This window comes from Corvus brachyrhynchos, unplaced genomic scaffold, assembly GCF_000691975.1.
Source record: "Corvus brachyrhynchos isolate BGI_N302 unplaced genomic scaffold, ASM69197v1 scaffold48, whole genome shotgun sequence".
Taxonomy (NCBI): domain Eukaryota; kingdom Metazoa; phylum Chordata; class Aves; order Passeriformes; family Corvidae; genus Corvus; species Corvus brachyrhynchos.
In genome coordinates, this window is record NW_008240027.1 from 5,889,056 (window position 1) to 5,902,101 (window position 13,046).

The 13,046-nt window shown below is 41.0% G+C and overlaps 1 protein-coding gene across 1 annotated transcript in view; it reads left to right on the forward strand.

Moving 5' to 3' along the window:
* ST6GALNAC5 (ST6 N-acetylgalactosaminide alpha-2,6-sialyltransferase 5) overlaps window positions 1-10,260 on the forward strand; it is a gene marked incomplete at its 5' end in the record, with an annotated part of 120,100 nt that extends 109,840 nt beyond the window's left edge. The window contains 2 exons of the mRNA XM_008640880.2: window positions 1,048-1,155; window positions 7,911-10,260. Of these exons, the coding sequence (XP_008639102.2) occupies window positions 1,048-1,155; window positions 7,911-8,142 (340 nt within the window). The remainder of the gene's footprint in view (window positions 1-1,047; window positions 1,156-7,910) is intronic.
* Window positions 10,261-13,046: the final 2,786 nt, after the last annotated feature.

Consider the following 13,046-nt stretch of genomic DNA (forward strand, 5'->3'; position numbering starts at 1 on the left):
ATCTGAGGACTCTTTGGGCTAAAGATAACACAAGCTTGAACTTCTTCCTGTGGGACTTTCCTAGCTGGATGAGGAGCCATTAGGGAGAATTCCTGTCTTATTCTTCAACAGCATTTGAAAGGAGACCTCTGAGTGAACTCGTTTTCTTTGGAGCAAACACCCAATTTTATGTGCGTCCATGTCTAAGAGAGGTGCCAGCCCCTACACATGCCCTTGTGACACCTCTAAGATGTTTTCTTTGCTGGAATTTTCTTGATCCTCCCATTCCTAGAGTGCCACAACACAGAGCCAGTACAGGAACTTAACACAGGACTGGGAATTCCAGTTCATGTGCCAGGCATCCAATAGCCATCACAGAACCCAGCTCGTAGAAACTAAACAGCACTGCCAAGCACAGGAGAGGAACAGAAAACATTATTGTTGCCACTTTGCAGATAAGAACCTGTGATACAGCAAAATTTAAACACAACTTGTAAATCCCTTTACATGGAGTTATCTCCTACTTTGCATAATTTATGCTGGGATCACTTGAGCTTCTTTTAAAGCCATGTCCCAGCCTGCAGTGAAGGCAGGAGAGGCACTGCCTTAGAGGGCTCCCTGCCAGCACTGTCATTCCCATTGAAAGGTTCCCCCAGGCAGGGATGGATGGCACCTGGGTGGCTCCTAGGATGAAGATTTCCCAGGCTGGCCATGGAACAGTCATAGCTGCAACCAACTCTAAAGAGTTTCCAACCAGGAGTCACAGTGAGGGGCTGGGAGCTTCTAGAAACCAAGTCAAAAGGTCAGCTAAATATTAATGTTGCTGTGCCTAAAATTACTTACAGCAAGGGCAGCTTCTGCCTAGATTATTCCACTGACAGGAAGCACCAGAAAAATCATTAAAAAATGGAAGAGCACAGTAGTCTTGGTTGCCCAATTTTCAAAGCTTTTTATGAGAATGAAGAAAATGCTGAGAAATTGCTTCAGAATGAATAAATGAATAAATAAATAAATAAATCTCAAGAATTATTTGCCAGCTTAGAAACTTAATTATGTTTTTGCTTTCAGGAAGATATCCAACACTTGGCTTAGCACGGGCTGGTTCACAATGACTATCGCATTAGAGCTCTGTGACAGGATAAATGTTTATGGCATGGTGCCACCGGATTTCTGCAGGTAGGATTTATTTTAGAACCATTATTAGCCAACAAATTTAATGTTACAGATAAATATCTGAATATTTTAATCTTTTTTGCTCTGCAACAAGTCTTCAGTCGTCTTAAAGCAATTAATTAAGATGTCCCATGATCTCATTCTGAAAACAACAAACGACATTTAATTATGTTATATAAAATACTTTAAAATTTTGTTTGTACTGTGGGAGAATTAATCCATCTTGTTGCTTTCTTTTAGTCTCTGAATATTTATCAGCTAAAAGTAATGCAATAATTGGCATGAAATTAATCTGAAGAAAGAAGTACTGGAAAACATTACTTTTAATTTGTTTTTCAAGTTCCCCCCCAAATTAATAGAGGAACAGTGTTCTCACAGTGACTAGTTTCTAAATTGAACTTTCTCTGCAACTCAAATTAAGATTGTTGTACCTCTGTCACATGAATGCTAATCTTGCAGCTTCCTAAATAATCCCCACGAAACCCCTCCCCCTGAATTTGGACCCAGAGAATCAGTCCTGTAATCACCCATTTTGGGCATGGCAGGGGTTGGGTCACAGGAGGCAGAAGCAGCACAAATTCAGTCAGTGGAAGCTGCTGTGTAAAGGAACAGCTTGTGCACATTTTCCAGCGGGGTTGCGCCTCCAGCCGTGTTCAGGACGCAGACCCCAGGTCCTGCTTAAGGTTTCCCATTATGGATCAGTGACACAGGGAAAGTCCTCAGGACTTCTAGTGCTGGACCAAAATTACATTAGCCACAAGATACCAGTATTGTATTACATACTTGTATTACATCAGCAATCTTGATGCTGACATAAGTCTCACCTGCCCCGCCAGGCACTAGCCCAGCACTGAGTGGTTCCTGCCCACAGCCAGTGCTGATCCCATTTGTCCTGCTGGGTGACCCATGAAGAGCTGGAACCAGTCTGGAATGAGGCCTCAGTGCCACGTTTCATCACCTGCTCACAGACCCCTTTCACCAAGAAGTACTTGCTTAAATTTCCTATTGCAAATGTAGTGATCTCTCTCAAGTCTGGTTCATTGGGTAATTCCAGATGCCTCTCAGGGGCAGGGAGGGCAAGGCAGCAGTGCTGACTTAGTCTCAAAGAATGGGACAGCTTTGACTTTCCTCTGAGCACATAAAAGGATTGCTCAGGAATCTGCATTTGTCTTGGGCACATTGTAGAAATCCCTGAAGAAATCACAGCATAAAATGTCAATGCTAAACTCCACTTTGTGAGAATTTCTACAAATTATAACAAAACACTGATGATAAATGCTGTGATGTACTGCCAGACTTCATCATGAATTCTCCAAGGAAAATAGCAAACTAGATCAGATATGCCAGACAACACAAATACCTTCTACAGCACAGCATCTCATTCCTTTGTCATCTCAGTTGGCCAAGACATACTACTACAGTTTCTGTAAGTGGCTGGTCTGTCTTACTCCGGATGTGGCTGTATTCCAGTGGCACATGGAAGTAATTCTTAAATTGATTATCTAAAAATACAAAATACAGCATTTTACTGCAAAATAATGTGTAATCCTGACTTTTCAGAAAAATTCAGAATAATTTAGATACATATAAAAAACCCAACTAAACCCAAACAAACTGTTTTAAGAGAGATGAAGAATGTCACTGAGACAATATAAAAGGCTTTCATGGAACCAATACACTGAAATCAAATGGACTTAAATTCTAATACAAGGAAGGCTGTAGATCAATCCTACCAGTGATAGATGTAATTATTCTTACAGTCTTCATAAAAAAATCTTAACATAAAGCTATGCACACCTGGTTGTAAAAAGGGAAAAGGTCATTTCTTAATCAAAGTAATATGAAGTGTCTTTACTTCAGCTTGATTCCCCAGGTGGTGAAGGGGAAAACTGTAGTTGCCATGCCTGGAAGAAGCTGTCCATGAAGATCTATGAAAGGAGTTTCTTGCCATAAATAGAGTTAACCTTCTTAGCTTGCTCTTCAGCCACTCATTAAGAAGTTGAAACAGTGCTTCCTTTCAAAGAAATAAGACAACAGAACAGAATAGCAGAAAGAAAGAAATATTCTGTAATTGTAAGCCATATTTCCTGGTTTTCTGTCAGACAGAATAAGAATCTACCATTGAAATAAAAAAAAACAAAACAAAAAATCCCAACAAAACAACAAAAATGTGTGTGCACTAGATGGTTTGGATATCCTACTTGCGGTGCAACTGCAGAATCATTAAGATTGAAAAAAAAAAAAATGAACCCCAAAAAATCTTATTTCTATTCAGAATTAATATCACCAAATTTATAACTTCAGCAGATAGATACCAATTCATTTTTAAGTATTAATTTGTGGAATAAGTAATGAGTGTGGTGATCACTGTCATGGAACTAAATTAGTGTCACATCTGTAACGTGAAGGACACCTCAAAGGTACCGCGAATATCGTGCTGTTGATTCTGCTACAAATTATTACCTTAAGATCATTAACCAAATTGCTTTGCACCCGTGCAGGAAAAATAGTCCAGGAGTCTGGAGCACAGACTAAAAGATTTGTCACTATTAATTGCAACAAGGTGCTTTAGATTCATTTCTATTTACTTTCACTGGACACTGGGTTTTATAGCTGAGCTGGACTTAGTGTCCTGATTATTATAAATTTCTAGCACTTTACAGCAAAATTATATGTACTTTCAAACCCCTTTGCTCGCTACAGATTTATGGTGTAGTAAGGGTTAATGGCTTGATATTGCTCTCATGCTGCTAAATACTTCAGACTTGTACATTCTGTAACAAGATGAAAGCTTGTGCTTTCGTGCACATTGCAAACATTTTTGGCAAGTGTGTACACCTCTCACTCATTTGTCCCAATACAGACAAGCCATCTTGCTGTATTTTTTCCAGTGCCCAAGGATCCAATCCTAGCCTTTGCTGGAGTAAATTAGCACTCCAGATGGGAAGCATTTCCCTCTCAGAACTCCCTTTGGCAGCCCATTGCATGCACAGGACTCACTCCTGAACTGGGACATGCAGGATTGTCCTCTTGCCTCCCTTCAGCAGCAGCCTGACAGTGTGCCCAGATACCACGACAATTCCTGAAGGCACTGCAGTGCTGCTGCTTCCCTTTGTGACTGCTCAGCAGCAGGGCTGGGAAGGACAAGACAAGCCTGAATGAGGTAGTAAGAATTCCAGCCCCTGTCCGTGGGATTATGGGCAGCAGGGACAGAAAGGCTGGTTCCTGGCAGGTCTCAGGGTACTCATGTACACAAGGAAAACTCAAGGGGTTAGTGAGATGAACCCTCTTTAACTCTTCTCCTCCTCATGGGCCTTCTGGAGCTCCCAGAAGGGTAACACTTCATTCTGAGCCTTATTTTAACTAATGCGAATAATTTTTGTTCCAGTTTTTGAACCAGATAATTTTCCTAGAAGAATCCTCATTTGACTGCCAGGCTATTTTCCATGATAATTCACCTGAAAATTGGTATTTGAAATACTTTAGTGTTTTCTTACCTCTCTGTCTCTCTCTCTCTCTTCAGTTCCTTTAAATCAAATGCAAAGCAGCAGTTGTTGCTGGTTACATTTCCTGGAGCTTATCAGGGCTTGATGGGAAGAGAGGCCCAAAGGACTGTAAGCTGTATGTGAGCTAGTCCTGTTCTTTGGTCCATATGCCTCACCTCCTTACCTTAATAACAAAATGCATACATGGTTTGGAAAACAGGAGTAATTATGGGAATGGGATCCTGGGAATAGAAAGCAAAAAAATTATCTAGAAACGTTCATAGTCCTGACCCACCACCTTGCCCATCACTCAACATATAAATGACACTTTTTATTCACCCATCAAGATATGAATTACTTTACAAACTGTGGGAATACCTATAGTTTTAGAGGGTTGATTTATTATGGCTCTTCATTTCTAAGGAAAAGGCTGACCAGACTGTGGTATAGGGTGGCCTGGTTTTCCTGCCTTGTTTCTTTTGTGCTGTACTTCCAGCTTTTGCTGTAGGTGGATACCATCTGTGGGAAAATGTGCACTCAAGGGGTAAACAGTAGCTGCCTGAGAGGGGTACAAGCACTTCCATGGGTGCTGTGCTGGCAGATGATCAGGCAGGAGGTACAGGATATTTTACAGAGGAACTTCCCCAGATTCCTCCCAGCTGTGATATTAATATGCATGCAGAGTCTGACAAAATACTGATTAATGTCCAGTATCAGTCAGTGATAAAACAGCATCTGTTTTAATGTTAATAAATGAGGTGGCAAGCAATTTCCGTATAGAAATTACTCATGCATTTCATTTGCTGGTGACACAAGCTAATTGCAGAGTTAGAAGATAACACAGCACAGTTAATTTGGGTTATGGTGTACTCAAGCCAGAGTTCAAATCCAAAGCTTACTAGCATGCAATCTAGGAGAATCCAGAACTCCCATTAAATGAGAAGGTCCTCCATATTTAAATGTCTTTCAGAATTCCTAAATTCAAAGAACAGCTTTTGGAATTTAGCCTTAAAACCTCAGTCAGCTGCAGAGTAGTCGTAGAGAGGTCTCTAGCCACCAGCCCCCATTCCTGCACTGATCTCACCCCCAGTTCAGCCAGCAGACCTGCACACAAGGCTGGGCAGCTCCCAGCATGGGGTGCCTGGGCCCCACAGGCTGCCTGGACTGAGCTCCTGCCTCTCTCACCCTCCAGGCCCTGTGCATCAGCTGCTTCTGGGCTGTTTCTGGTGGGATGGTGCACAGGATGCAGTGACCTGTTCCAGCCTGGCAGGAGCTAAGAACATGCACTTAGGATACACTGCTGTTAGTTCAGAGCCTTCTGTGGAATGTGGAATCCCTGGCTTCAAAAACACCTCACCTGGAGGTGTTGGGACCAGTAGCCTCACAGGCTCACTTTGCCCTGTGAACTGGGGCAGCATTTTCCCCAAGTCTGTTGGAGATACAATTTCAACTTTACTAATCCTAAATTTAAAGCAGTAAATTTACAATACAGGTTTACCCTCAATGACCCAAGAGTAAAATCTGGGTTCAGAGCAAGAAGGAGGAGCAGTCTAAACAAGAGGCAGAGGCCTACTTGTTGAGTAGTTCTTAACAAAAATACATCACATGGAAATGTATCCTATTAGATTTACAGTAACCTTACAAATGATTCATTTAAGTGACAATAAGAGGTCCAATGTATCAAAAAAGTGAAAAATTAATTGAAGATTGAGTTCTAATAGTTGTAGTTTAGAAGCAATAAATTTCAATATGAAGGGCAGCTTTAGATTACAAATATGTCTTCTGTAGGTGAGGTGATGAAGGATTTTGTTTCATTCTTATGTATTCCAGTGAGGATATATTTAATAAGTTTAGAATCCATCTTATTCTAGAAATGTAATTTTATTGTTATTCTGGTCCTGTAAGATTGATCACGATGTTGTGTTACGAGGAAGCCAGATTGATTGAACTAAAACGTTAATCTAAGGCACAAATGGAAAGCAGCAGCAATATCATACATTACCTCTGCATATACAATATGGATAATGGCAAAATAAGAAAAATCAGAAAATTGCGTAGGTGACAGAATTACACAGTAAAAATAATGACCAGCACAGACTACAGACAGGTTGTGGATGCATTCATTTGAAAGTGAGCTTAAACATTAGCTCTTCAAAATGAAAATAATCCACTGTATATTAGAGTTGATAGCCCTGAATCTGTATCAGTTTTCTTGCTCTGTGCTAGGGTCCTGTTCAGCTCAAGCTTTAACACAGAGCAGCTCCAAGGCTTCACTAAATGCTGATATTGGGAAATTCTCTGCCACAGCAAAGTAGTTGGTAGCAACTGGGGAGAGAGGGATACAACTGGGTAATTCTGTCTGGTACAGCTTGCTCTCTTTGAATTTATGACAGAGAGAGTTGTGTGAGTTCGTGTCAGCCAAAATGCCTGTGCCCAAGGTAAAAAACCATAATGGGTACAGGTTAATGTAGAGATTAAAACAAAAGGAGAATGAATTGCTCTGGCTTATTATAATACAAATGTGCCATTTACAGAATGTTACATGGAAACACTGAGGTCAGAACTGCTAAAATGAACTTTATCCTAAGTGTCTAATTGGTGTTTGGCATATCCTGTGTGTCACAAGTCACTCATCTCCCGCTGGGAAATGTGAATGGGTTCACAAGGTCAGACAGATACCATGGGTGAACTGTTTTAATTTTTAGCTTAGATACATGAAAGCTGCTGTTGTAAAAGAAAGAACTCATTTGTGCATCAGAACTCATCCCAGCAACAGCAGCCTGTCCCACTGACCTGGTGTGCAGACACTCATTGAAGTTGCGGTCTCGGAACCTCGCACAGCGTGCTGGGAATGTTCAGCTAAGCTGATGTGACACAGATAACCACCTCCATCTATCATCTTCTCTTTCTTCCCCCAGTTCAGTAAATACCTCTGCAAGACCTTTTACAAATAACAATCTAGATTTAAATCTCTTTTAAGCAGTTTACTTCAAATTTTATAGTAGTAACAGCCCTGCAGCACTCTCCCTTGTTTCTGAGCTACTGCTGTCCTTCATTTAACTGGGAGGAAGAGGATTAAAGGAGAGCAGAAGAAAAAGCAAAGAAAACACCTTTGCCCCATTCTGATGTATTAGATATGCAAGAAAAAAACCAGCTACCTAGTTTAACTGGGAGAAAAAGTGGATTTGAGCCCATCAGTTCATTAAAGATAGCATCTTTTCAATCAACAAAAAAGAACATCTTAGGCTTCCATCTATTTTCTTTTTTCCACAGGGATCCTAATCATCTTTCAGTACCTTATCATTACTATGAACCTCTGGGACCTGACGAGTGCACAATGTACATTTCCCACGAGCGGGGCCGCAAGGGCAGCCACCACCGCTTCATCACCGAGAAACGCGTCTTCGAGAACTGGGCACGGACATTCGACATCCACTTCTTCCAGCCAGACTGGAAACCAGAACCGCTCACTGTAACCCACCCCGAGGTGAAACCAATGGCCTGAGGGATGGATGCACAGGCTCAGTCACAGTCGCCTCCCGGAGCAGCCTTTGGACCTTGTGGGCCAGCACGGCAGCCTGGAGGAGAAGAGTAACAGGGTCTGCAGCTGGCACCTGCAGCAGCAGTCAGGGAGTTGGCATGGAGGAGCAGCACACACCAAGAGCACTTTCTGTTAAACTGTATTAACCCAGTCCATCACCTTTTGGGGCCATCTGACTTCCTGTGTGTGTTTGTGATTCGTGAAACACAACCTAAGTGTCATTAAGGGATGGTTAATTCATTATGGCTTTTTTAAGTACGACGCCACTGAATTTTCATAGTGAAAACTTTCCATATTTATTTAATGGAGGTTTTTATGCAACCTAGGCCAGTATTTTTCTAATTCACAGTTATGTGGTTGTTTATCTTTCATAATCTTTTAAATCCAAAATTAATATTGGTGATGGTTTGAAAGGCCTAGCTTTTTATTTATAAAACTTGTTTGAAATATATAATTCTATATAGCATGTAATTAATATTTGATCGAGAAATGTTGGATTTCTTCTAAGAATTTTGGGCTCTCTTCCAGCCTAAAGCCTTTAACAGCAAGAGTGGTCCCATGTGCAGATCCAGCTCACTTTACATTCTGACATGGCATGTTAATACAAAAACGGTAGTGAAAATTCTGTTTGATATTAATGTGCATTTGCTGCTGTGCTATCAAGTTGCTGTTTTTTAAATAGGGGTGGGAGGAAGGAGGGCAAACAAAATTTATCTGAAAAAAGCCAAACCCCCCACTGGCCATGGCAGCAGCTTCTCAGCGAACACAGGCTAAGGCTGCAGGAGTTGTGTTCTGTTCTGCCTCTTGTATTCCTGCAAGAGTCTGCCAGCAACCATCCTGAGGCAGCAGCCTAGGAAGCAGGCCACAGCTGCTCAACACCACGTTACCAAGCTTCTGGAATGCAGAAGGCCAACTACCAGTAATACAATACCAGCCATAGCAGACAGAGAGATCACAGCACTGCACCTGCAAAAATCTCTGCCTTCCACTGTCCCAAGATCACCACTGATCTCAGAGATTCTGGATCACATTGAAGCTGGGATTTGAAAAGAGTTCCATGAGTACAAAATTGTCCTCCTGAAAGGAGCAAAGTTAAACTCTGCTTTTTTTTTCCATTAAGTACCTGTATGTACATGGTGAGTCCCTGCAAGACAAGGGGAAGGACAATGCTCATGCTGTGTATGGAACCTCACAGTGGGAAGGAATTACTGGGTACATTTGGCTTGTGAATAAAGAAGATTTCAGTTACAGTATTACTTTTCCTTTTGCTTCACAAATATCAAATCTCAAATTTCTTCAAAGTAATCAGTAACTATTGCATGAAACGTACCTCAGGTGATGAAAGGTGTCTCTCATTAGACAAGTGCAAAAGCTAGAACAAAGATACTACCTTTAAACACCTAAATCCAAGAAGCTGAACCTCAGAGGCAAGATGTAGAACTGGGACCAAACACTCTCATTTAAACCCCCTTATAACCCATGGTCTTCCTCTTTCCAAAACTGGATAGCAATAGCTGCAGCTGCCCACAGATACCCCGATTTTCTGGGGACAAAGTGAACTGTCCCGGTAGGGGCAAACCAGTGTCACCTCTGTAACACTGCCTGGACCTGAAGTGTAGGTCTCCAAGAGCCACTGTCCTGCTGCAGCCCTGCCCACTATCAAAAAGTAAGAAAGTATAATGTATTTTGCCTTAAAAGCTTTATTTTGGTGTTCTTCCTGGTACACACCACTCAGCTTACAAACTGAATGCCAAGTGCTTGTTACCTTTCTCTTGTCAGCTGGTGTTTAACTCTCCTTCTTTCACTGATGGTGTTTTATTCCTTCCACTTGATTTCACTGCATTCTGTAAAAACCAGACTGGGTTTTGAACTAATGGCAATTTGAACATCCCTTTCAACATGTGTACTGGGGTGTGTATCCAGCATATATTGCTCCAACTGATGAAATCTGTCAAACTGATTTACAGATCATTTCTAATGTGACTGAAAGACATGGTACAGATCACAGTAGGTCCTCTGATGCTACCGTCCTTGTTTTATTACTGATACAATAATAAAAAGATCCTGTCATTTTAAACTAGAGCTCTTAGTTTTTCTGTCAGTCAAGGGCTGCAGGATGTGTATGCTATGTGTTTAGCTACGTTATTGTTAAAACCAGATCCTTTAAAGATAGACTACACTATCTTTAAATACTTTTAGTATTCTGTAGGAACACAGGGACTTGCCAGGCCCCATTGTGTTCCACAGGCTTGCTCCCTGTCTGCAAGACTGCTCAGTGTCAAGTAGATACGGGGAAGCATTAAGAAAATGAAGAAACATGGAATAAACTGACACTAAATCTCCTAACAGACCCAAACTAAGCATTGTAACTCATTCCTTGTTCAGTTTCTGTTAATAACTGTGTGTTCTTGCTACCCTCATACAGATCTTTTAAACAAAACAAACCCAAACTCACTTTAGTCTCATCAACCTCCTGTGAAGATTCAGCAAGGTCCCCCATCTAATTACAAAAAGTATGAAGGTGTATTTTCTAAGACTAAGTCACACCTGTATATATAAAAAGGAATTTGATGAAGCGAAGGAGACAGCAAGTTTTAAATAGATCACACAGATTCACATGGAACATAAATTGAGTCCAAAAAGCAAAAGTTATAAGAGTGCAAAAGAAATGTAAATAACTGTTAAAGCAATTTTAATTAACAAATCACTGATGTATTTCTCTATAAATGCACAATTTTTGAACTACAGAATCCTGCTGCATTTCAGCCTGATGTAAGGTTTTATGGCCTAGTTATAAACCAAACAGATTTATGACAGAAAATGCTGTCAGCCCAGGGATAAGTAGTACAAACTAGGCATTGCTGCCATTCTCTGCTTTATGCTGTCATCTCACACTCTTCACCATAATTTGATCGATTCATGATCTGCAGCGCATCATTTCACATATTAAAAGCTGTTGCAAAACAGTGTTTACAGACATCAGCAGTTTTAAGATCTATGTTAGTTTAGTTCTGAACTTCTTGCATACCTTTAGGCTTTTACACTTGGCTTTGTCAGAGGAGCTATTTTTCATCTTGAAGAACTGTAGCTCTTATGCCATGATATGTGCAACTGGAATTGAGAATGATAAAGTAAACATTTCTGCAACTAAGAAAAAAGTACCACAGCTGCTTTGTGTTCTGTTGGCTCAATGGTGGCAGCACCATGGTACAAAGCAAAACCATGATGCACTTGGAGAAACCTTCCACCCAAAGTGCTAAAGCACCTCAGAAAGACAAGTTAACACTTCATTCTTGGTAAGGAAACTGAGGAAATGGAAGCCCTGGCTTGATCCAGCAGAACACACAGTGGTACATATTCATACACATGAACACGGCAGTAAATTAATAAAATCCTTCTGGAGCTGCTTACCTGGGACTTGTCCTGCTGTATTTTCCAGGCAAACTTCACAGGAAACAAAGTGATTTTTATCCAAAGTACCTCTAAGGTCGCAAGGAAACAGTAATGTAAAAATAGCTGGAAAAATATTGGGGAATGGGGTGAGGGGAATCTAAAGAGTAAGGAATAAAATGTGTCTTGTGCTGTCTAGTTTATTCCCCTGGAATATGAAGATCAAACTCAGGCTGGAGCTGATGGAGTGTAATGTCCTGGCTCAATAGCAATGGATGTCCTGCATAGATTTCTTTGCAGTATTCTGTAAGTTGATCATAGGTGCCACAAAAACTCTTTGACAAATGCTGATAATAATTTCTGTAATGAAAGTTAATTATTTTATCTGATGCAAGGAGATGCAATTTCTAATTCAATTTCCAACATAGCTTAGGGATTAAAAAGACCAGTAAGCAGTTAAAGAGTCAAAGAGTAAGGCAGCAAAAGTTACAGCGAAAAAGTACAGAAACCTTATAGGTACCAGTACTTCTGTCTTCCCTGGACCACCAGTTCATGCTGATCACTTTGAATTTCCAGCTGCCTGCTGCAAAAGCACACCTTGCATATCACAAACATATGATTTTGTAAGGAGAAAGAAAAAAAAAAGAAGGACAATCTTCTTTAATAAAAACCTAGGAAATATTCTTTAAAAACCCCTAGGAAATATGAAAGGGCCAATGTCTAAGGTGGTGTGAAATTTCTCTGTGCTGAAGCAGAAGAGTATAACATGCAAAGACTCCTTTATAAAATGGCTGTCAAATGGCACTGCTTATGCTAAATACCCTTCAAACCACTAGACTGTTAAATGTTTTCCACACTGAAAATTACACCAAATCATGAAATGTCAAATGATGCCCTTTGACCAGCGTGTGGATGGAGATTCAGCATCACAGCAGAAGCAAAGCTGGTGATTTCACCTTGGCCAGCTGTGAAACAGACTCCATGGCAAAGGCAGACGTGTGGAACCAGGCCCTGAAACAGAATCCCCTCGGTGCTGGGCCCCCTCCAGGGGTGCCAGCAGAGAGCACATGGCTGCCAGGACTGCCAGGAGAAAGGGACACATCTCTTTGTCCTGCCTGGCGCACAGAGATGATCAACACACAGTGTCCCTGTCTGCTATGGAATGCTTTGACCAGGAGTTGTCAGGAAGAACAGAACAGACAGGAAAACTACACGCAACCTCAGCAATCCAGACAGATGGAAAACTGTAAGAACAAAACTAGGAGTCATAAAGGAGATACACTGGCTAAGATGCAAATGCAGCTTTTGTAAGCAAAACCCTGCCTTGCAAATCCAGAGCTCTTCAAGCTTCTCTGAAGCAAGGGGAAGAAGAGATCTAAGTGATGGATCCACTTGGAATTCCACAACAAGGTTTGCAAAAGACTTCCAAAGAAGTTACAGTTAACACAGAGAAAAAAAAGAAAGATCCTCACCCTATG